Source organism: Salminus brasiliensis, chromosome 17 (assembly GCF_030463535.1).
Source record: "Salminus brasiliensis chromosome 17, fSalBra1.hap2, whole genome shotgun sequence".
NCBI lineage: Eukaryota > Metazoa > Chordata > Actinopteri > Characiformes > Bryconidae > Salminus > Salminus brasiliensis.
The window spans coordinates 24,875,495-24,901,736 of NC_132894.1; the positions used below are offsets into that span (position 1 = coordinate 24,875,495).

General features: G+C 40.0%; 1 protein-coding gene across 2 annotated transcripts in view; it reads right to left on the reverse strand.

The window, feature by feature from the left end:
• Positions 1-435: 435 nt before the first annotated feature.
• Positions 436-26,242, reverse strand: part of ccdc102a (coiled-coil domain containing 102A) — an 81,804-nt gene continuing 55,997 nt past the window's right edge. The window contains exons 7-9 of one of the 2 annotated variants that reach the window (XM_072659844.1): positions 13,438-13,608; positions 13,052-13,155; positions 436-2,001 (exon numbers count right to left, since the gene is read on the reverse strand). In XM_072659844.1, the coding sequence (XP_072515945.1) occupies positions 1,863-2,001; positions 13,052-13,155; positions 13,438-13,608 (414 nt within the window). In that variant the 3' untranslated portion in view covers positions 436-1,862. Of the gene's footprint in view, positions 2,002-12,675; positions 12,748-13,051; positions 13,156-13,437; positions 13,609-26,242 lie in introns of those variants that run through there. The other variant, XM_072659843.1, reaches the window with a different exon arrangement.

The following is a 26,242-nucleotide window of genomic DNA, read 5'->3' on the forward strand; positions in this document are numbered from 1 at the left end:
GTTCTCATTACAACTGTACTTGTCAAGTAGAGGGATATACCATGACATAACAGGCAGCAAGTCAGTTTTTGAATCAGTTCTTGAAGATGTGTTAGAAGCAGGCATGAGGATCTGAATGACTTTGACAAGGGCCATACTGTAATTTCTAAACAACTGTAAGTCAAAGCATCTCCAAACATTTAGATCTAGTATGTTTTTCTCAGTATGCAGCAGTCAGCACCTGCCAAAAGTGAGCCCAGGTAGGACAACTGGCAAACAGGTGATCCAGGGGTCATGTGATCCTTGGAGGCCCCACCTCATAACATACAGAATTTCAAAGAGAGAACGTTTTCCAACATCTTGTTGCCAGATACTACAGGATGCTTTCAGAGGTCTTGTGGAGTCAATGCTTCAGATCTGAGCTGATGTTAAGACACAAGGTGTACCTACACAATATTAGGCAGGTGGTTTTTAATGTTATGGCTGATCATTGTATTATGACTGTACACTTTCAGGATGTCCTCTGTTGGTCCCTTTTGACAGCATCAGATAACACTGATTAGCCCTTTGACCCTGTTACTGACACCAAAGACCTCTTTGTAGACATGTAACATGCTAGATAAGGCCTTGCGAGACACTCAAAATGCCATCGGCAGTGTCTCTTCAAGCTTAGTTGTAACAAAATGTGACATTCCAGCCAGAGTAAAAGTGACTGGACAGTTCCATTTCATATTGGATTGAGAGAGAAGAAAGAGATGACTAGCCTTGTTGCTACTAACATACACAGTCATAGAATTAATGGAGAAGATATCCTGGCTGCTAAGAGAAACACATACACAAAGTTTTGAATGATCTTAAATAAGAGACACAGACACACACAAACACACACATTATGTACACACTTAACATTTATAGTGCTAAATACAAAAACACTGTAATACAAACCAAATGTATTACTAATGTAAAAAAAACAAACAAAAAAAAAGATAAATATTTCAATATGACCAGTAAAAATGTTGAAGATGAGTCTGTATTGGTCCCCACTCTCGGTCTCTCCAGGAGATGATCTTATTGCTTAAATGGATTCTGCCAACTGAGAATCAACACAACAAGCTAAAATGTTCCCTTATGTGGAGCTCCATCTTGGAAAGACAGCCAACACTGCACTTTCGCTGATTCCCCCCTCCCACAGTCCACCCCCAAAATGACACATACTGAAACCAAGGCAAAGACAACGCACGTGGTGCTACCTAGAAAAAGCCTCCGAAACATTTATGCAGGACAGTTGCAAAACATGAGCCCGCTCTCCAACCCTTTACGGCAGCACAGCTCAGGCATGATGGATACATTAACATTATGTTCTCGATGGGTACTTCTGAAAATACAAGGTTGGTTAAAAGAGTGCCAGACTGGGATGGAGGTGGAGGTCAGAGGGCATTTGAAATAGAGAGATGACAGAAATGGAAAATGAAAAGTGAAACAGATAAGATGCAGTGAAGTAGAACAGGGAATGTCTTGATGGAAGCTGAGGGATAATGGAAAGTGTAAGTATAACAGAATTATCAGACAGGACTGGAGCAATATATAAACCCACATGCAGGGGAATGGTAGAAGGAGTAATAAGGGTAGATAATGCAAAAGTGGAATGTGTTTGACACCAATGTCATATCTCCCTCCAGCTACAGTCTTTTAAGCTACTGCACATGTAACAATGGGGAACTGCTGCTGTGCGTCAGGGAGCCATGGGGTGACATATCAGGTTAGAAATCGTAGCCTCAAAAGTCCACATCTGTATGGGCCGGCCTAGTTCTGAAATGATAGGCCTATTTGAAATGCTGGACGGAGATCGGTGGGTGGGCTGTACATTCACGGGGTGCTGTCGTTCATGGGATCTGAAGTTGCAGCTCCTCCTCCTCCTCATCAGGATCACTGGGGGGGGCATCAGGATCGTCCGGGCTGAAAAGTGCTGAAGCTGACGTTCTCATCTTGCCAAACAGGCCAGGGTTCTGTTGACGCCTCAGCCTAACAGAAAGATAAACAGAAAGACTTATGATCAAATACATGTATATGAGAAGATAAAAGGCAAACAGTAAAACACTGACCTGATTCGGCCACAATGTGCACTCACAACATGTCTAAAATGTCTAAGACTGTGACTGCGGAAACAACTACACAAGTAGCACTCAACTACAACAGTTACTTAATGCTCTTGAACAGTTAGGAACTTTCACCTGGCAGCTAACAAAGTCAGGGACTGGATGTAAAAGCTGAGGATGAAAAAGTTTCAGTCATGTGAAAGACAACAGTATACCCTCTTTGAATTCTATAATTTTACGTATCGGAACATCAGAACGTTTTCTGTATTAGTCTCCTTTCCAGATTGATGAACAGCAACAACTGCTTCTCTAAGATTATTGCTGGTTTTTATTGCCACCTTCTATTCAAAGATTACTGCCACCCCTATAAAGGTTTTGGCAGTTTTTCAGGTGTGTGTTAACACACTGCCAAAAAGAAAAGACTTTCTCTTTAGCATTGTGGTAACAGACACCTGAATGCTCCAGACCAGAAAACTGCCAAATCTTTATAGAGGTGGCCATACTTGATAATAATCAATTACTCAAGAGCATTTGATTAGCAGCACATATTGGTTAATTCCTATTGAAGCAGTCAAGGGTGTGTGGCTAAATAACTAATGACATGGTGTAATTTATGTGGTGCTGTTCATTTGAGGTTGAATTTTAGTCATTTTAAGACCTGTTAAGGACCAGACACACTATACTGCCAAAAGTATTCGCTTGCCTGCCTTTGCACACATATGAACTTGAGTGACATCCCATTTCTAATCCACAGTGTTTAATATGATGTGGGGCCACCCTTTGCAGCTATAACAGCTTCAACTCTTCTAGGAAGGCTTTCCACAAAATTTAGGATTGTGTTCACTGGAATTTTTGACCATTCTTCCAGAAGCGCATTTGTAAGGTCAGACACTCACGTTGGAAAAGAAGGCCTGTCGCGAAGTCTCCACTCTAATTAATCCCAAAGGTGTTATATCGGGTTGAGGTCTGGACTCAAGGTGCAGGACACTCAAGTTCTTCTACACCAAACTTGCTCATCCATGTCTTTATGGACTTTGCTTTGTGCACTGGTGCGCAGTCATGTTGGAACAGGAAGGGGCCATCCCCAAACTGTTTCCGCAAAGTTGGGAGCATGAAATTGACCAAATCCTCTTGGCATGCTGAAGCATTAAGAGTTCCTTTCACTAGAACTAAGAGGCCGAACCCAACTCCTAAAAAACAACCCACACCATAATCCCCCCTCCACCAAACTTTACACTTGGCACAATGCAGTCAGATTCTCCTGGCAACCGCCAAACCCAGACTCGTCCATCGGATTGCCAGACAGAGAAGCGCGATTTGTCACTCCAGAGAACACATCTCCACTGCTCTAGAGTCCAGTGGCGGCGTGCGTTACACAATTGCATCCGACACTTTGCACTGCGCTTGGTGACATTAGGTTTGGATGCAGCTGCTCGGCCATGGAAACCCATTCCATGAAGCTCTCTACGCACTGTTCTTGAGCTAATCTGAAGGCCACATGAAGTTTGGAGGTCTGTAGCGACTGACTGCAGAAAGTTGGCGACCTCTGCGCACAATGCACCTCAGCATTCGCTGACCCCGCTGTCATTTTATATGGGAGTTGCCAATCACTTCCACTTTGTTATAATATAACTGACTGTGGAATATTCAGTAACAAGCTTTCATGACTGGATGGGTGGAAGCATATCACACTACCATCTTAATTTCACTTAGCTCCTGAGAGGAACCAATTCTTTCACAAATGTTTGTAGAAGCAGTCTGCATGCCTACATGCTTGGTTTATACAACTGTGGCCATTGAAAAGATTGAAACACCTGAATTGAGTAAATATATAGTGTATTTTCTATGTGCTTATATATATAAAATCATAGAATTCAAAGAGTGTGTACTTTGTTTTTCACAGTGTAACCAGAAAAAAAGTTATGAAAAAGTTAAGAAAATTATGTTTCTAAAATAAAATATTATGAAAATAATTCCTATTCATGTATCGTTCAAGATAACTTACCTAATACAAAAAACACTGTTGTGTGGTTTTACTTTCAGCTCTAATGTCAACTTTCCACTCAAAACATGCTCATATCCTCATCGTCTTTCCCAATCAGGTTTGATTCCCTGGCCAGGAAAATAAACCATGCTACACCAATAAGAGTGCTAGGTCAAGACTACTAACACTATATTTACTAAATTGAGGGTTTGCTAAAGGGAACCTCAGGTGTCACTGCTAAGGGGATCAAACTGGCGACTTTCTGGTCCCAAGCCCACTTCCCTAACCGCTATCAATTGTGCCACAAGCCCAGACAACTGTATTAACTGATTTATCATCTTTTCTGTTTACCCACCATCTTTCTCCAGTGGAATACTGTTATTCTGAGCATCTGAGTGACCACAAAATTGCAAGTCCCGTCACCATGGTAACTACTATGAACCTGGTGCTTGTACAGTTGCTAAAGCCCAAACCCAGCATAAACAACTACATCCCTCCAATGAATCTTAAATTGTAAGCTTCTTTGGCTGAGGTTCTGTACCTGTCAGAGCAAATCAAATGAGTCATTCTGAAAAACTAAAAATAGCTCCAAAATGATTTATTAGGGCCAAGTCAGAGGAATGAATCTTCATTTTGCAATGATTTGGTTTTCATCTGCAGCTACAATACGAACCGTCAGAGTTTTCAATCTGGCTAGTCTCTGCATTAACAACAAAGACAAACAGAGGCGAGTGAACAGCAGCATACTTAATTCACTAAGCTAACGCTCACTTGCACACGCAATGCGTTATTGTTGGAGGCTGTTTCGACGTCTCTGTCGTGCTTTATGCAGACACAACACCCTCATCTTCCACAGACATGCCATCAAACAATACCTGCCCACTAAGCTGCCAGCTGAGTAAATACACCAGCTGCCTAGGTAAATACCCGTTCCATAATGCTGCTGAGAGAGGAAAAGAGGGATGGAAGGAGAGAGACAGAGACACAGGGTGAGACTTGGTTTCTGGCCGGAGGCCTGTCGATGACTCTCTCTGCTGATCGATTAGGTGTCTGTGTTTACGAGCACAGCATCCAACCTCAGGCTGGCTTCCAGAGAATTCTACTGACTTATTAATTCAGTTTTAATGGGGACCAGAGTTCACTTACCAACAAAGTCTTACTGGCACAATAGGTGACCAAATAGCGATACAATTACACTGATCAGCAACTAAGCGTAACATTCCAATTACGCAGTTCCGTTGAATGTTTCGGGATTGCTAAAAATGCCAGGAATGGAGGTAATTCTAAAGAATTTAAAGAGATCTGGAAACATCTCTCTCTGAAGGAACCAAGCTCAGCATGGTCAAAATTCAAACACCATGAAAATTAAAACAGAGAAACACAATAATTATGGCAGTCACCATTTATTATACTAGCAGTACACTATTCATGATTTATGATGCCAGAATCCATGTTAATGGATTTAATGGATTTTAATACCATGTTAAGTTCCAGTTCCAGATCCAGTTCTGATGTTTTTACCATTGTGTTCTAGCAGTGTGCCCTCTGACATCCTGTAAGCACCAGTGACAGACATTATTCATAGCCTGTAGAAGTAAGGTGCGTTCTCAGAAGGTAATAACACAGCTCAAAGGCTGCAGCATGGAACTATTTTACAGTATGAAAACTGGTGAAAACTGGTGGTGTATGGAGAACTGAATCAGAAAACATTCATATCTTTTCATCTCTTAAAAAGACGTCAAAAACAACTGCTTTTCAGACCTGAGAACTGTCATTGTGGAGTCCTAATATTCAACTAAGCACATCCATCTAAGACTACCATTCTGCTTTTCATGTGGGAAAGGAATGAAATAATGTTCGATTCACTTCACTGCTGGGTCTGCGAACAAAATGCTGGCATGGCTGTTTGGACAAACAAACTAAAAATAGGTGAATGTATAAACAGGCAGATGGACAAATGAGTGAATGCATGCATGGACAACAGACCAACAGAGAGAGCAAAAGATTAGCATACTTTTTACATGGTTATTGTGAGCAAACAATAGCAAGATTAACCTAATTAGAAAGAAGACAGATTTCAGCTCCCTGGAGCTTCACTTAATCTATTCTATCCAATGTAAAATGAATTTTCAGAAGGAATACCATTTTAAAACAGATCACTGGCTGGATACTGAGTGGATTAGTGGTTTTTACATTTATTTTAGTACAGCTTATGTAAAAATGTGCACTGCTTGTGAGAGTCATATTAAGTGATATATAAGTTATCATATTTATATACACATTATTATATTTATGATCATTATTGTGCTCTGTAATAAATGTACAGTTACAGTTTAGATACACTCAAAAACAACACTATCCTGGACTCCAGCTGCTGACAGCAAAGCGACATGGCCCGGGATTCAAACTTGCATTTCATTTCCAGCTAATGAATATTCTTACTATGGATTAATCTGCTGATTATTTTCTCCATTTATCAATTGATTGGTTTTTAAACTCTGAAATTAGGAAGAAACTGGTGGGATTCTCTATATAATCTTTTTTCCAATACCGGTATTAAGGAAGCGTACACTGTATGTTAACCATGGTATACCGCTGCAACCCTACTATAGAGTAAAAATAACACTTACCCTTATTTTAAAAGAGTGAGTAAACAGCATTTTAAATTTAGAAAAGGTATGTAAATTATGTTTTCCATTTTGCTACATCCCTGATTGAGACAGCTTTAATAAGAATAAGAAAGGGTTGTGTGAATCTCTCTTCTCACCAGTGCTGCTCTCCATCTGACCCACTCTAGGAGAAAGCACCATGGGACCTACTGACAGGAATTGTAAGCATTTGAACAGTGCTAAATTACACATTATGCTGTTTTGACCGCACTAGCCCACTAAAAGACTAAAAGCTTTCCAATCGAGCCAACACTCTGCAAGGTTATGTTTACTCAGTAAAAGATGAAGCCAGCAAGAAGGCTGCAAAGAGGAGAGAGTGATCGACACTGAGACGGTAAATGAGCGTATGAGAGAGGGAGCGAGAGGAAGTGTGAATGGGAGTGTGTGTGCATGGAAAGAAATAGAGAGAGAGACAAAGATGTTATGCCTACAGTGACTCATGTCTTCAGGCATTTATCTATGAGTCTCTGCATATTTTAGCATTTCAGAATTTCCGCCTTTCCACTTCTAGAACTACGATCCACAGAGTGGCTGTGAGCAAAAATGAGAAAACCTGAACTAGTAGATCGCCTAAGCTCCTCAAAGAATTTATGTAAAACGTTACATGCATCCTCAATCAAACATCGAGACTAGACTGCTACTGCACTCTGATTGTACTGACTCACCAGAGTGGAACCAATACAAGAGTGGCCATTTTTCTGATTCACTCATCCTCAAAGACACTCATACGTTCCTGAGACATGGGCAGCAAATAACATGACACAACTGCCACATCCCTCCACACACACATACCCACACCCTCCTTATCCCCGCCCCCTCAAATTAATCCAGGCTCACATTAAAGACGCACTATCATCAAACAACAGACATATTTGTTCAAAATCAACCCCCCCCCCAACTATAACAAACCTTAACGTATACACGTACCATTTAAACAATCATCCCTCAATTTCCTTCTTTCACTCTGCACTCTCTCCTCTCTCATACTTACACAAACACTTTATTTTAGGGGCAATTATAAACCCAGGTGAAAGATTTTGATTTGTGGAATGTTTCATTATAAATTTAACTTGGTTTTTGATCAATTATTTCTACATAGAGGTGTGTATATTGTAGATTTCACAGCTACTCTAACAATTCTGAGCAACTGTATTTACTACAGCACAGTGTGACAAAATCACTGCACTCTGTCCTTTTCGTCCGTTCCAACCAAACCCCCCCCCCCTCAAAAAAAGAAAAAAACATTTGATGCGTACTGTGCATTGTGAAAATGTTTTCAAGTCACGCTGACCGTGTTTGTGTCCTGATTTTAGCCACATGCATTTACACTGAGTAAACGCGTCTCTGGTTGAAGGCTGAAATATGATCAATGTGTGGGACGGAATATACAAATTTGCTCTTTAAGCGGCAGTAATTACTGGTGTTTGTTGTAGTTGTACAGGGTTGTTTGGTTGTTGAATGAGTCTTGGAGAGACGGATGTGTTTACACTGCTGTTGCTCAAATGTGTCTCAGACCAGTTCTTAAAGTTGCTGAGAGATCGGATTTGTATCTGTTTTAAGTGTGTGTTTACGCTCACATTTTTATGTGGCTTGGGCTTATCCAGATATAATCGTGATACATATAAAGACCGGTCTTGAACACAACCATGACTGAAATAAATACACTACATTGTGTTCAGTTTATGCTTTTTGTAGTATTTATTGCAAAATAAATACTGGTAACAATATCATCATTGAGAACACCACCCATACATTACACATACATTTATAATGAACTACTTTTGGTCCCTATAAGAAGTTGATTAACAATCTAACTGCTGAAATTTGACCCTCGATGCATATTATGGTTAAGACAAGGGACTGCTACCATAACTTTTAGTAGAGAGTAGAAAGAGAGAGAGAGATGACTCTGCTCTCAGTCAATGGAGTAGCAATGAAGGTGCATTAAAGCCTCTTGCTAATGTCTGGAGAGGGCGATAAGAAGACACAGTGAAAGCTACATTAGTGGGAGAGAAGTCACAGCAGCACCTTTACTGCCATAAGGTCAGCACTCTACCACTCCCTACATCCCTCTGCTTCTGTCCTACTGCAGCAGCCTTGGCTCAGTACATCTTAACTCATAACACACAGCTATCTGCCACTTACCCACATACTGTCTACAAAGTGCACTACTTACATGAACTCAGAAGATAAGACATAGAATCAACCACACACATGCTACACATTCATACACTTCACATTTCCTCTGACATGACAGCTGGAGAAGAGGCATGTGAGAGCATCTGTCTGCGGGCACGAATGTGGTGTATCACATGTACACATACCCCTAGACAAAACAAGCATTTAATATGGAGACATGGACATTACTGACTCAAACCTCGAAAGTTTGGTCAACTAGTCAAAAACCTTAATATCCCCTCCCTACAAAAATGAACACTCTTGGAGCAAGTTAACATTCAAAGATCCTTAGTTTAAACAATTCTATGCATGTACAGGTTATTGGTGGGTGCCAAGACCCAAATTGCCACCCTCAGCTGAGAGAAAATTGGTTCAGATATTCAGGAACACCACCAGAACTACTTAGGCACAGGTCCGCTGTGAACCTGGAAGGTGCTGGAACCAGCATCATTGTCTACAGTTACCTCACGGACAAAGAACTTCTGGATAAAAGCAAAAATCCTGGTCTACAGGAAATTCTCCTCATCTTTGCATTGACTTCTAGAAGCAATTCTTGCCTGGTAGTAAATAAATTTTTAATCACAAGCCACAAAGTTTCGTCTTTTTGTCACAATTCACGATTTTAGATTTCAAAAAGGCATACCATTAAAGGTGACGCATTTCTTTAGTGTTGTAAGCAAACATTATTTTTATCTTTAATAAAATGCAAAAAATATATATTTATGGATAAACAAAGTAGATAAGTTGGTTTATCAGTAAAGAAGAAATAAGAAAAATAGTGATGTCTCTTTACCTTCTCCAAGTAAACTGTCACCCAGCCCGACCTGCTGGAAGATTGCCCGCTGAGGTCCCCTCTACCTGCGTCAGACCAGCTGCCACCTACCAGTCCGACCAGCAGCCCCCCTTCACCATCACCCATTCCAGACTAGCGTCACACCATCCTACCACTGCTACCTGCCTAATGACCATGTTAAAACCTAAATGGACTCTGCCACTATTAATATTACCACTATTAACAATCATTACTCTCATTACTCTGACCATCACTGCCATGACTATATTAAGTTATACTACACCATGATTAATATATTAAGATTATGATCAGAACAGTTCAACAGTATAGGTGGTTTGGTAACTTTCATCAATATTTTATAAATAGTTCTGACCAGAGGAGGATGGATGGGTCCCCCTTGTGAGTCTTGGTTCCTCCCAAGGTTTCTTCCTCCAGCTCTGAGGGAGTTTTTCCTTGCCACTGTTGCTGTTGCTGTTGGTTTGCTCACTGGGGGTCTTGGATCTTTTTATGTTATTTCTTTTTCTTTTTTTCTGTCTTTTACTAATTACTGATTACGTAAAGCTGCTTTGTGACAACAACAGTTGTAAAAAGTGCTATACAAATACATTTGACTTGACTTGACTTGACATTTTCAGATTTAGCAAAATCTGCTGTGGTGAGATTCCCACCCAGGTTTAAAAATTTAGACATTTGAATGAAAACTCAGCTACTGTTTTAGCATAAAGTACCAGGGCTCAGGAAGCCTGGGTTAATTAACTTTATAAATGCTAATCTAAATACACTGATCAGCCATAATATTAGTACCATCTAACCTTTTAACGCTAGCACGTTAGCAGCAGATCCTTTAAGTCCGGTAAATTGTGAGGTGGGCCTCCATGAGCATCAAATGAGCCTCAGGCGCCCATGTCCAACATGTTTGGAGCACTGTATACCAGAAACCCTAGAAAATCGCCTGATGTTTTGGAGATTCTGATGCAGACTAGCCATCACAATTTAGCCCTTGTCAAAGTGGCTCAGATTCTTATGCTTATCCATTATTTTCTGTTTTTAACACCTTACCTTCAAGAACTGAATGTTCTAATGCCGCCTAATATATATTTACTCATTGACAGATGCCACTGTAGATCAAGATGCTTTTTACTTCACTTGTGTCATACTTAGAAAATGTTGTGCAATGATCAATATAAATTAAAACCTAAACTCCTTGCCACTTGTATACCTCCGTATACCTGCTAAGCATTCACCTGTAATGCCTCCAACATGTCTATATCATCTGCCACGCCCCCAAAGCCATGCTGATCTAGACATCAAGTTTTTGACGGGAGATTAAGAAAGAGAGTATTCAATCTGTGCCATTCTCAAAGGCTGAGAATTGTGTGAGAGAGAGGGGGCGAGAGAAAGAGACTGACTGACTGACTGAGACAGCATAAGAAAGACTGTCAAACAAGCTGCTTAGTGTGGAATTGAGAGATGAGAAGAACCAGTTCACAACTTAGCGCTGATGAAATAAGCAAATAGGCACAGTAGGGGTGCTGTGCTGTGGTGTGCTGTGCCGTAGGAGTGTTGCGCTCTGCCATGGTCTCATGCAGGGAGCAGAGCAGACCAACAGGGCTGCTCATGAGAGGGCTTAGCCAGATGAATACTGTTTGCCAGGTTGCAGTTCCAGCCTCAGGAGGCTTCTTGTTTTAAAGGTGAAAGGGGGTAACAAACTTCCCTGTACGGCACAACAGGGTTCTAACAATCAGAACCTAGCTGTCTGATAGAAAACGGAAACCTGTGGAAAACAGCTTTAGAAATAGTGCTGAACGCTGTGGTTTGTCATGATGCCTTCTTGTCATGATCTTTTTCATATCTCTCTCATCAAGGTTTTTCCTACCGCACATTAAACTGCAAAGTTTACATTTATCTGAGGATGTGCATTCTGACTAATTCAGTAGGTTAAAATTTTAGGTGATAGGGCCAAGCTGATAAATAGGCAAACGCATTCAGTAGCACAACAATTTAGCAACAGACGACTAAAGTATGTTTGATTATTTAAAACTAGTCGAATGGGGTTTAATAGGTTTTCAATCGAGTAACAGTTAACAGACGCTTACTTTTCAGATCAGCTAAGAGTAGTTAGCATATAGTTAGCATCAGCTAGAGTAGTTAGCACCTATATAACCTCAATCATTTTCTGATACAAGAAAACATATCTGAAATGTGATACTTGCAGGTTCTCAAACAAGCCCTTTTGAAGTTCTAAATTCCATAGAACTAATGGAAAACAAAATGACAAAAATCAATGCCTCAAAGGACAGTGTTAATCTCCAGTACTCCAGTATCCAACTCCCTTCCTGTCACCTTGACAACCCCCACCAGAACCCTCCTCTACCAGGCCGCCCTCGGTTTCCATGACAACCTTGGACAAGCGCTACGCTCCATCTGTCGTCCTAACAACCCGAGACCTGCTCCTCCCTCCTCCACGCCGGCATGACTACACAGAACCCTAGCCCACCTCTCTGAGGGGTGGCGGCTGCCATTCGCTTCCCTGAGATCTCTCTTCTATCTTGGGATGAAAGATGAGAGTGGGATCTAGGAAAGGGGGTGATGAGGACACATTCCAGCTTCCACTCTGTAATGCACACTCAATCTGTACAGTTGCAGCTAAATAAATTCTTCTCTTCCAGTGTTAAATCGGCACAACTGAAGCAAGCATCATGTTTGCAGGCCCTGCTTTCCATATAAATAAAAGTGCTATACGGTAATTACCTCTATTGTATCATCTTGATTGTCCCATACCATATATGAGATGAACAAAATTATAAAAATACAGATGCTAAAGCATTTGTCCCACAGTTTGAGCTTATAAGCTCACTTCAGCTGCTGACCTGTAAGTCCGCGCTGACCCTACTACCAGAAGAGCTCTCTGTGGAATAGTACCTACAGGCATCACCATACCCATGCGCCTGTCACTGCTTTCACCAGCTGTGGGGGGCCCTGGGCCGTTAGGCTGCTTCAAGTCTCCCTGTTACTACGGTAACCCACGGCTAGGCGGCTCAGGATTGGCTGCAGGGAGGCGAGAGCCAGAATGCAGGCAGAATGATGAGAATGAGAGAGAGAGAAGGTATGAGAGAGCAAAAGAGAAAGAGAGAGAGAGACAGAGAGTGAGAGCGTGCGAGAGACAGAGCGCAGTTGGTGTTCACTATAAGCCTGGCTGCCTTGCTAGTGATGTAAAACCCAGAAAATAAACCTATGGTAGTCACTGATAAAAGGAGAGCTGTGCTCAACAAAGTAGTTGAATATATAAAAGATGGAACACCACAAAGGTGAGCTGTTCAAGTGAGTGAGTGTGCATGTGGTGTTGTCTTGCCTCGATTGCAGGTGCTCTAGCTGAACTTGAAGGTTCTCTGACTGCTCCACTTGCTCATCAAGAGACCTCTGCAGCTTCCTGGTCTGGTTATGAGCTTCATCCAGCTGAAACAAACACAAATACAGATTAAGCTCCTTTAACTCCCTTCCTTCCTTTCCTCCAACTCCATATGAGGGGTTTAGTGTAACTGTCATGTGGCTTAACCCTTAGAAGTTAAGAGTAATTAAGATACGAGTAATACTTATTTTGGATTAAGAACATGCTTTTGTTATCGTCAGAAATAACAGAGATATAACACTCTGAATTCAGAATGTGAAGGATATGACATGCACACTTTAGGCATCAGGTGAGTCTGTATCTGTGCTTGTATGTGCACATGCCCTAACCTCGTCCTCGGCCTGGCCAAGCTCCTTCTTTAGTTCCTCCACCCTCAGCCTCAGTTTCTTCACTTCAGTCTCATGCTGCTCCACCCGCCGGTTAGCGTGAGCCAACTCCGCCATCTTTTCCTGGTACTGCTTCTTCAGTTTCATGTGGACATGCCGCAGGTCTGCTAGCTCCTGCAGTACAACACATACACAAACACATACAAACCAATTAAGATTCAGAAAGTGGTCTTCATATTACATTTTAAATTATTATGGTGTAATTTAGCACTGTGTATTTGTGTATATATGTCATCCGATTGTAAATAATTTTTTTCGCATCAAGTTCAACTTTGACACAAATTCACATCCCTGACCAATAGCTCTGCTGCTCTGGGTTATATTTTCATGTGGGTCACAAAATATAACACAAACAAGAGGTGACATTGTACACGGTCAGTCTAGAGATGGGATTAGATGGTAGTTATCTTTTCTTCTGTTTTTTCTTTGTCATTTTGAAGTTTGTAAAACTGCTGAACCAAAACGGAGGGCCCTTTACACAGTTGAGTTCAGGCCCTGCTTGCAGCCACGCCAATTTCGCAAGGCAATGTGAAATGCAAAAAGTGTGACCATAGCTTTAGGTTTATGGAGTGCATGATATGAGGACAAACTACCATATTGCAATTGTACTGCAACACACAACAATTGTATTTTACCTTGTAATGCATTAAAAGTGCATTTAGGATTTGCCTTATGTAACCTAAACGATTTATACTGGATTAATGTTGTATGTGAATATCTTAATTCACCCAAACACACACAAACAGAAAATCATCCATGACATCATGCTAAAAATAATAATAAATAAATAAAACTCTAAGAAGGTCATTTGCATAATACAGCAATATCCATATTGAAAAGGCCAACACTGTGACAGATGATTCACTGTGTAGCCCCAATGGATTGCATTAAAAAGTCTGATCTTAAAAACAACAACAAAAAAACAAAACAGATAAAAACAACTTAAACCCATCTGTTCCAAAGTAAAGCTTAAGAGTTTAAAGTGCAAGGCAATAATGACGCATGAGATCACAATGCAAACATCCTTCTATAGGGGCTGAAAAGCCTCACTGTGTGAATATGGATCTCGCTGAGCTGAGCTAAAGCAGAAAGGACACATGGCTGACCATTCACACTGTAAAACACTCTCTCAGGTCTCCTCAAACAGCTGGACAACAACCAGCTTCCAGCATGACTAAAATATTAATGCTTCCCCTTCCTCTCATTTGATAAGAGCCATTGTAACACAAACACCCTGGCCTGTGTGTATCGCTAATTCAACTGTCCTGTAAACCTTCCAAAACTATCAAAGGCAGGGGCCAAAAAGGAAACATGGGCATATCACCTTTCATATTTGCTCAGGCCACAGCAATCAGAACCTGAGAATGCCCAGATGTTTGCTCGCAAGAGCACAGAATCTAGCTGGACCAGACCAGATGAGCTATCACTTGGAAAAACAAATGCTACTCCAGGATCCTTCGTGCACTATGAACCAGCCATACATACATGCACCGAAGATTAAAAAAAAAAAAAAAAAAAAAAAAAAAAAAAAATCCCACGCTACAAGCCAAACTGAGGAGAAAACAGCACTCAGTTGTGGAAAAACAGATTGTGAATATCAGTTATGAATAATTGATGGTTTGGGCCTGCATGGTTTCAGTCCAATTGGTTGGGACACTCCCTCATCCTCTCAGTGCTAACAGACAGACAGCTATGACTCACAAGCTTAGTGACTCAGCCAAACAAACTGATTCATACTTTTCTGCATTACCGTGACCTGAAACATGAAGAACTAAATAGTCTTAGGCATTCACGTTCTCATACAAATATCCTACAAATGGTCAAGTACGTCACACAAATTTACTGTATACCGTACGTCTACTTTATAGACATCTGCTCATCCAGTGTTTCTTCTTGAGACATCCCCAACCACCCTTGCTGCAGCCACAGCTTTTAATCCTCTAAGAAGGCTCTGCACTAGATGCTGATTGCATTCAGCACTAAGAGCATTAGTGAGCTCAGGTAATAATGTTGGATGATTAGTTATGGATCACAAATATCACTCCAACTCCTCCTAAAGGTATTTATTGGTGCTCCACTGCACCAAAAAACGCAGCTCCACTGATCCACAGTCCAAGGCTGATGGACTTCTATACCTCTAGCTGATTATTGGCATTAGGCATGCTGACTTAAAGCTCATGAGGAATTGCTCCAGTAAAACACTACCACTTTGGACGTGATTTCTTTAGCTTTCCGACTGTTGCTGCAGTTCTTTTAGTTGTGTTTTATTGTGGTCTGCACTATTTACTGTTTTATGTGGTTAGTGATGTACACTAGCTCTGATGTGTTGTGATAGTATACTGGGCAGAGTCAAGTAGCCCTACGTGGGGTCTCGGGTTAGTGGTGTTTAACTCTAATAAAAGTTTAACCACAAGGTATGTAACTAAAAACTAAGAACCATGCAGAGCCAAGCAGACCACCAACACTTTCTTCAAGCTCCTGTCTCACCTCAGATCAAAATTATTTATCTGTCCATCCTTTCACTGAGAGAATGCTGAAACAAAAAAGTTTCTGTGCTTCTCAGAACAACGCATGGACCACCCCGGACCAATGATGAGTCCTTAACATCATTGAATGTGATTTGCGATTACTTGGATGTTGAGAGATGAAACTTCTAAAATTAAACTTGTGGAAAATTCTTCCTGTGGATTTCTAGAAAACTAAAACTCCTCTAAAAAGAATGAAAGCTGTAATAAAGATAAAGGGTGGACACACTAAATACTGAAAATGTGATATCATATTCAGTTGTTCGGGCTTGTGTGTAATTTTCTGTTAAATACAGGTTTTCTGCATTTTCCCCCAGATGCTGGAAAATGAATTACTTTGCTTAATGGTTGTTTTGACTAGAAGTTAAATAAGGGTTGTGTCTGACTTTTGTACAGTACTGTAATTGTTGTTTTTTGTGATGTGCTTTATTTCATGTAGAGCATCCTTTATTTTAGATGCCCTGCTTCTTATTTCTATGCTGTTTTCTATAAAGATACACAGTCAGGGTTATTACTTGGCTTGATATGTTAAAATAAGCCCAGTGGTAAATGAGTCTTCAGGAGTTCAGGAGTAAACTGACCCACTATGTTGCTTCCTGCTGCGCTCTGACCTGTACTCACAAACATTCGCACACACACATGCACACAACCCCAATGAGAACCATGGCCTTTTCAGCAAAGAACAAAAAGATAAAAAGAGAGTGATGGCAGAGGGGGATGGAAGCGAAAGGAAAAGCACGAGCACCAGAATCTATTAATAATTTAAGAGGATAATCAAGTAGCCAGACAAATCTCATTCATGATGTACCTCCCCCATCACCAGAGCAGTCAGCCAAGGAGAGGGGTTGTGTGCATGTATATATGAGATACAGTGTGTGTGTCTGTGTGTGTGTGTGCAGAAAAAGTCTATTTGCACACATGTATATATATTGAGGTCTAGTATGCCAACCACACATCTCAAATCTCATCATATGCAAATAACCTCTATCCACAATCCCTCACACAGGCTTACCTATACACACACAACACAAGGCACGCACAGTGTCCCATGCTGCTGTGTGTTATTGATTTTTGGGTCACAGAAAAAGAGGACATGATCTACTTGCGTTTTACTGCATGGCACAGTTAACCCCAGTAAATCACACAGCTGAGTGTGTGAAGCACATCTTAGTGGTGGGCGGTATTGATAAAAATAACATTTTCCAAATACAAGTCACAGACCACCATCCATTTATTTAATATCCAGTCAAAACAGGCATTATGTACAAATACTATTTTTTGCCTTCAGGAAATCACACACACAAACACACACATTTAACAGAAATAGACAGAGAAGCCTCTACAACTACCTATAATATCAAATGTTCAATATTTAGTGTGTCCATTCTTTACCTTTATCTGATCTCCTCAGAAATATCTCCTGGAAAATGAATGACTGTATGTAATGGTCATTTGTACTGAAAAATAAATACATCAATAAATACGCTATATTACATTCTTAAATTCAGGCTTCCCAATTTCTGGTACTCTATACTAATAGAATTTCTAACAATCTGAACACAGCTTGTTTTGACTGGACTAATTTATTGTTTTGCTGCTCTTAAAATTGCACCAAAGAAAATCTTATTCCGTATCATAACCATTACCCAGTCAGAAAGCAAGTTTGAAGCAAATATCAAAAAACACATTGCACTAAACTATATTACTGTCATATAACAATATTGATTTTTAGTTTTAGCAGTATTGATATGTGACACCACCACTGGTGAATATGATAAACCACCCAGCACCAGGCACATCCTTTAATACTCTGTGTGTATGTGTGTGTGTTTGTAAGTGTTACAGAGTCTTATATATGTGTATATATATATATATATATATATATATATATATATATATATATATAAAGGATAAATGCCGTTTTGCAAAATCAAAAGGATTACGACTGATTAAAACTAATCCCACTGGGAGACTGCACGGAGCTGTGACTGGCGCTTGTCTGGAAAGGAAATCAGTTCCCTCTCTTAAAACTATATTAATTAAGCATGTTAAAGCACATTAAATCACATGAACTAAACAGCATTCAAAACCAACAGAAGACCGTCTCTGAAGTCTGTATGCACTCTTTCTCCAAAACAAAGACTGTTTCATACTGAAAAGCTTTTAGCGGAATGAAAGGATGGCTGACTGAGAATAAAGATGTAAAAAGTGGTTCGGTGATGGGAGCGGGGAGAGAAAAGGCAGCGAGAGCGCCATTACAGATAAATATGTAGAACAGGATCAAAGTCGAAAATATGACTCAAAAGCTACAGATAGCTTAATATGAGGAGATTAAGAGCAGAACTGAAGAGAAGAGGGAAAAGGAAAATATAATCAAATGGGATGTTAACTGAGGAGAAGTAGAGTGAATGACATCACACTTGAGAAGGAGAAGATGAAGAAGAAGAAAAAGTGTGTCAAAGATTCAGCAAGACCCAGGGCAAAGCAACAGCATTCTGTACTTAAATGTTTAAATTTTCATCCAGGGTATAATTTGGGTCTTGGGTGAGTTTTTTGGTAAAGTGATGGAGGGAAAAAAAAAGGAGGGGCAGCGAGGAGAAAGACAGGGCCAGTTGAATAAAACATGACCTGGCCTGATGAATGATCCATGATGATAAAGAAATTCACTCTGCAAGCAAAGACAGAAGGTGAGAAATGAAGCACACGTGCAATGGTAGATGACTCACACACACTTCTATATATATACACTGACAGGCAAGAAAACAAACTGGAGAATGGAAGAGCAAGAAACACCCTCACTTAAACATACAAATAAGTGAGAAAGGCTGTTATATCTTTAAATATTGTATGTCTGCCCCACTGCACAAAAACCAAAGATGCACTACTACCAACAGCCGACTATTCTGTGACCTAAATCACATATAGCTCAGTGGTTCCCAATCCTGATCCTGAAGTATGATTGCCCTGCTTAAACTGAACCTATAACTGCAAGTTTAATTCAATGAGACTGGCTGGTTCTGCTAAATTTGGAACCCAAACCATGACCAGGAAAAGTTAGTCCATACACAGCTATAGAGTGTGCATGTGTGAGGAAGAGAGAAATTGCAGGAAACTGACAGACACATTGTTTAAAACCAGAACAGCTCGATGGTGTACCATAATAAATCAGCCTTGGATCAGGTAGTGCACATTTTGCAAATGGTTTGACACCCCTATCAAATTAAATCTTAAATTTAAAAATGAATAATTAAATCCTTTACCAGAAACGTATCTAACTTACCTAACCTAACTTACACTACTTACCTCACATTTCTGAACATTTTACAGAATATTTTTATTGAATCTGTTGAATTTGTTATATGTATGTAATTTGTTTGTATGATCTGTAATTTGATCAGGGATGCTTATTGGTTTTCATACAAAGCAAATCAAGTATAAGCAGCCAACAGTTCACACCTATGTAGAGGAAAGGTAGGTGTAAAAAAGCCAGAAGACAAGAACAATGAAGAGACAATTAAAAGGTTAACCATGGTCTCAAACACAGCACTTTGAACACAGGAAAAAAAAACAGGTAAACAGGTTCTCAACTGTAAACTACATTATAATATTTAAAACAAAAGGTTTTACTATTCCAGCACCAAAACACAATCTTAAAATCAACCTGAAAAACAGTAATATTTGCTTTTTCAAGTAGAATTTATGTTCAATAATGCAGCTCTAAATATGCCAAGCAGATTTAGAATGGAAGTGTATTTATGTATTGACAGTGTATATGGGTAAAAGTGAAAATTAACTGCATCATTAAATGGAATAAACACATTAAATATAATTAAATATAAATCACTATATATATATATATATATATATATATATATATATATATATATATATATATATACACATACACACACATACATACATACACACACATATATCACTATAATAATCATGTCCTTGAGCATTTTTAAATGTGCCACCACACTAAGACAAAAGGTCTGTTTAGTTAAAGCTAGACACCCCCCGCCCCCCTCCCTGGTTTTGCTGCTATGACATTATTTCTAAATATATTATCTTTTGAAATTTGCAGGCACTATGGGAAATAGAAGTCATAATATCCATGTGTGGGCATATGCCACTCTGCTTTAATGCAAGCTTTAGGCATACTGTATAACATGGATTTTAACTGGGGTTCAGCTGAAGGACACAGTGGAGTGGTATGCTGCACCGTATGCTTTTATTTACGCAACTGGATTGCTAGCCTACAGTACCTCGCCACACACTCACACATACAATAACCCATGCTGACCTGGCTTTGGGGGCAGCGCTCACCTGCAGCGTTAGCAGGAGCAGGTGTATAGCCGAGAGGCTGCCGGCGGCAGTGAGGAGGCTGGACATTAAACCTCTTTCTGACTGCGTGAGCCTTCCTGACTGCACATGACCTCTAACCCCATGCTCAGAAACTAAAGCAAGCCTCGCTCACCCAGCTCCTTGCTCCAATTACCAATTACCTTTCTTTCTCTTCTCTCAGGCTCATCTCACCACTACCTCACTTCAATTTCCCTTGTGACTGGAGTCCTCTCATCCTTTCTAAGCATAACGAACAGCCCTCTTTCTGGTTTTCAGCACATTTTGCTTATATCCTCATCATTCTCACTTTCCCTTGCTCTGTTTTTGTACAACGCTTGCAATGGTTAACCTTCATTTCACCTCTCTCCCTCCTTCTCCTCCTCCACTGCTACCTCCTGGTCCACTGAGGCCAGCTTTTTGCTGACCAAAACTCTTCCTTAAATAAAGAGGGCCTGGCACACAGAACATTGTCAGGACAGTCTGACAAAGATAAGTACAGTCACACGTTTTGCTATAAATGACTTTACCAAGAGAATACCAACAGCTAATTTCACCAAATTCTATGTAATAAATGGCTTAAATGCAGACTCACAGCTATTAAATATCCCCATGGGCCCCCTTGAACACCACATCAATCTTTATAACATCAAAGTTCTGCTAGAAGAATGATTTCTGCACATTTTTGAAAACACACACACACATACACAAATACAGAGAGAGAGAGAGAGAGAGAGAGAGAGAGAGAGAGAGAGTGTGTCCTTTGTTCCTTTGGGTCAAGTGTGGAGCTGTAGATCAGCAATAATGGCATGTTGTCAGTGCTGGCTAACTGAAGCATTAGCTCTAGTGGCTCATAAATAAGCTGCAGCAGCAGGTGCTAATGGGCTCATTTAGACTGACCACAACACTGGTGACCTGTGCTAATAGGACCCCTCAGACTGTTCTGGAGTCAGGGGATGATTTAGACTGGCTACTGTGCTAGCGGACTATGTTAATAGGGCTCCTCCAATGCTGGTCTGGGATCAGGGGATGGCATCGGCAATTTGAATGATGTGTTCCAACTCCTAGTGCAAACAGCCTACAGAAGGAGACTGTGTTAGCCATATAAAGCAGCAGTCTGCAGGCAATAACACTGAAGTACTAATTAGTACATGTAACCATCTATATGCAGCACTGTAGAAAAAGTTGGCTTTACATGGTAAAATACCACATACCACAAGGTTGCAGGTTTCAGAAAGCATGAAAATAATTCAATAAGACAACACAACATTTACACAAAGCAATTCATTAATAGTTTTAAATTCTAGTGACAAGTTCTTTTGTTGTTCATCTCCATTTCTGTAATAATTTTCACCTGCTGGGAATCTAAATTCAGCCAAATTAGAGGGTGTCAGGAGATCATGCTGCTATGACCAATGCAGCTAGGCTGCATGAGTGGGTTGGTGATTGGTGTGCACCAATCAATCTTTCCATTCTTACCAACTATATTAATCTATTCCACATGTTACTGATTATTTCCCAGGTAGTGTTACAGAGTGTGGGTGTCTGCAAAAGAGAAAGATAAAATGAGACACCTCAGTAAAGCTTGCCCTCTTGTATGCAAACATGGCAGGCCAAAATAAGAAGCTCCAGGAGGAGCAGACTAGAATCTCAGAGGCAAGACAATCCATTTCACACCAGCTTAAGCCCAGATGTAGCGGCTGCACTCTACAAGAGATCATTTAAACACACACAGACAGACACACAAAGCCAGCAAAGAACACTGAACTCACTGCCATGTTTATGAAAGCAGTTTAAGACAAGTTGAAATTAGAAGATGGGTAAATGGTGGTCATAAAGGGATGCACATGGTCAGCAACAGAAAACAATCAAGTGAATCAAGCGAAAAAATTGTCTTATGCACAAGCAAAACATCAATTGCATTTCATGAAAAGACATGACACGCCATGACAAATGTGATGAATGGGAATGGTTCTTTCATGCTTTGGGGTTGTGCTGCACGCAATATTGCACGAGTGGATGGAAAAATGGATTCCACAAAATGGCAGCATTTTTTAAGTCATTTACATATTTTATACATAGTAGCATGCAGGAGTTGGAGCATCTCTGAACACATTACATATGTTGATTTCTAAAGTTAAGTTAGACACAACCTCTGCAACAAACTAATTTAAAAATGACACTTCTGGAAAAACTGGGTACTTCCAGTTCTGCGTTGTTCTTCGGCTGTATATCACACAGCATGTTTAGGATTTACCTACAAATTTACATCATATACGTCAGCAGATTGTGAGCACCATTCCAAAAGCTTAAGCTGGCATTCATGGTATTTAATTTTGGTTTAAAGTATGCTTAGGATCATTGTACTGTAGTAGAAGCCAACTTTAGTGGTCCCGAAATGTGCTGATATTTAGTCAAATTTATCTACAAAAATATCCCATTACCTCACACCTCTCAAATTCCTTTTCAAAGGGAATGCAGCTTTTGTAGCTAGCCAATTTACGTCTGGAAACAGGCATACACATACATACAGGCTCACATATACCACATCACCACTTTCAGGCTGGGGGTAAAAAAAAAAATAAAAAAAAACATCTCACACACAATCTGTCAATACTGTTAAGCGCACCTCTATCAGATTGAGAGAGCCATAGCAGGCAACAACAACCAGATGAGAGCTCAATACTGCCTCATTAATCACTGTGATTGGTGAGTGGTCAACTCTGCCTCTTTGAGAAAAGGGAAGGGGGGGGGGACATCTGCATGGACGCGCTGGCAGCTGGACTGATGCTGAAAGAAGCTGCAAAGCAGCAGGTTGATGCAGTATGAAGAATGCAGTTGCATACTGATATGTGAGAAAGAGAACAAAGAGTGAGGGAGTGAGAGTAAAAGAGAAAGATTCAGAGAGTGAGACAGAAGAAGGGAGGGTGAAAAAAAAATTGAGTGCAAAATAGACAGTGAACATTCAGTGAATCAATAGGGACAGAGATAGAGAAGAACAGAGAAAAAGGAAAAAAGGGAGAACTCCCACTTTGCTGTCATGGTGAAGTCATATGGAGAGAGGAAGATAGGAAACTATGGTCCTTGACCTTCATGTGGACTGACTCCCCTTGCTTTGATGTAGGAAGAAGCAAGGGACTTTGACTCCAGTTCAAAGCTACTCAACCCCAGCCTCACAAAATTCGTACTGGAATGAAGAGAAGATTTCGTGCTCTGCATCTCTGAGCTACTCCTATTGCTGGGTGGTACTGATAAAATCATGTCAATATCATGATATTTATCTCAGTACTCATTCATCACAGTATTTTATCACATTTGCTTGGTACTGATGACATTATGTTTTCAAGTACTAAAAATTGCTCGCTTGAATTAGAATTTTAAACTGAAATGTATACATTTACATGATTATAATCATGGATATAACATTTGCAATCCATCAATTGAGCCAAAAATCAAAATTACCAATGTGACAAATTCTGATATACCAATACACCCAATACACCACCTAGAAATAGTCCTATGATTTATATTAGACATGCACTCAAATGGGAATTCTGGGTTAATGCAGGTATATTCCTCATGTACAGATGATACATAAACATTTACACAGTGCATTTGAAAAGCTTTCAGACACAAAGTTAAAAATTTGAATTAAAAACCTTATCTATGAAAATATTCAATTAGCTTTATCATCAAAATGTACAAAATTTCAGCTGCTTGAATAATAAATAAACCAATTTAAATAGCTCAACACAACTAATGGAACAAGTGCTTTCTCCAAATTCAGCACAAACATCCAGACATACCACTGATCTAAACATACCCTAGAAGCAATCCTAGGAGAAAACATCATGTTTACTTCTGCGAGGAAGCTGATGCGTCATTGGACCATCCAACAAGACAATTATCCTGAGTAAACCTCCCAGTCCACCAAAGCTTGGTTTCAGAAAAGGTCTAAAAGATTCTGGAGTGGCCGTCACAGTTGCCTGACTCGAAAATCTTTGGTGGGATTTGAAAGCGGCAGTGGGATTTGAATGCTTGTTTGATTGGTTTATTGCATTAACAGAAACTAAAAGGTTGAAAGGTTGTACATTTTGCTATTGCAATTGTATTAGCTCAATAAACACAACTATTGCAATAAACACAAATAACATTAATATAAAAAGTAGCGGTTTTACATCACTGTGTTCATTGAAACATTTCCAAATCTCTCCTCACAGGAGTCTGGTATTATTTATAATTAGAATCAAACACCTGGTTTGGTAAATTAGTGCTTAATGATGTTAAATCAAGTGAGCTAGTGACAAATTGCTGATGGAACAAATCCATGCACTGGCTGGGGGTGTCCAGAAAATATAGAACCAAGCTTTATTCTTTAAACTAACTTACAAGATCTCAAATACCTTCTTCAAAATGAGAAATAGTTTTAAATAATGTGCTTCCCTAAAAAAAGGATTTATATTTTTAAGCAATACCCATGTGATTCTGATATCACTGTGTGTCCCTGTTTAATATCCCTACAGACTGCTCCCTTCCTGACAGGTAATCTGGACAGTGAGCGCTTCCAGCACCCACGGATTCACATGTACTGTTCTGAATCCCCTCTTGGTGTGGGTGGAAAGTTAGGGGGCTTGAGCAAAGTGGTGTGTGAGTGTTTGTATGTGATAAAACAGAGCAGACAGTGTCAGCTACGACGGTGACAGGCAACCACTACCTCCTGTGCCTCTGCCTGCTTTGATGTGTAGGTTCTGCCAACCTGCTCTGCTGACCTGCTTGTGTGTGTGTGTGTGTGTGTATGTGTGTGTGTGTGTGTGTGTTTGTACCCACCCACTCTATTCTCTGTTAAGAGTGCTGACTGAGGCTCAGGCAGCCTGATAATAAAATCGTTCGGAGTCACTATATAACCTTGCAGCTCTGAAGCTGATCATTAGGGCAGATACTGCATCCCTGCCGTTACACTGCACTTTCTCCCAACCAGTACCAAAACAGAATTCTTCATACAGACAGGAACAGTGTGTGAGCAAAGCCTATAAGCATGTCATCAAATCAATGCCCTTAAATGTGTGACATGAGCAAACCTTTTTTCCAAAGTACACTGGCAATGTGATGTGTACTGTGACCAAAGAGGACATAAATCTAGACTGTCAATTTGAGGATTTGCATATTTATGATGATTTATGATTTTTCTTTTTTTGTGTTTTAAAGCCACAAGCAAACTGAGGATGCGTCTTAGCCAGTTTACCCTCCCTTCTATTAATAATTCAATTAAACTCTGAAATATACAGAATAACAATTAAAGTTATTATTAAAGTTAAATTACTTTAACAATGGTATCAGCACATGTATCTAAAGAGCCTGAGAAAACCAGTTGCTCCAACTGCTCTCCAAACTGAAGCCTTGTCTGGGATTACACGGACCTCCTATCAGTCTGTATGAGACCATCTTCAGCGCATCATTACTCCACCCTCATCTGCTCAACAACCACAACCTGCTCAACAACCTGCTCAACAACCACCCCTCCACCTGCTCAACAACCACCCCTCCACCCATATATATATATATATATATATATATATATATATATATATATATATATATATATATATATATATATATATTTTTTTTTTTTTTATTTTTTTTTTATTTTTATTTTTATTTTTTTTTTTTTAAGATTGAGTGACTGTGGCTGAAAGGACAGAGGCTCAATTCAAAGCTTTTTTTCTTGTAGTGTTTGGATCTGTAGCCCACTCTCTAAGCTAGCCTTTGCTTAGTTAGCTCAGATAACTTCTGAGTATCAGACAGCTCAGTGCAGGTGCTGTTTACATGGCAGAAAATTGATAGATAAGTTAGCTAGCCTGCTAAACAGCATAGCACAGACC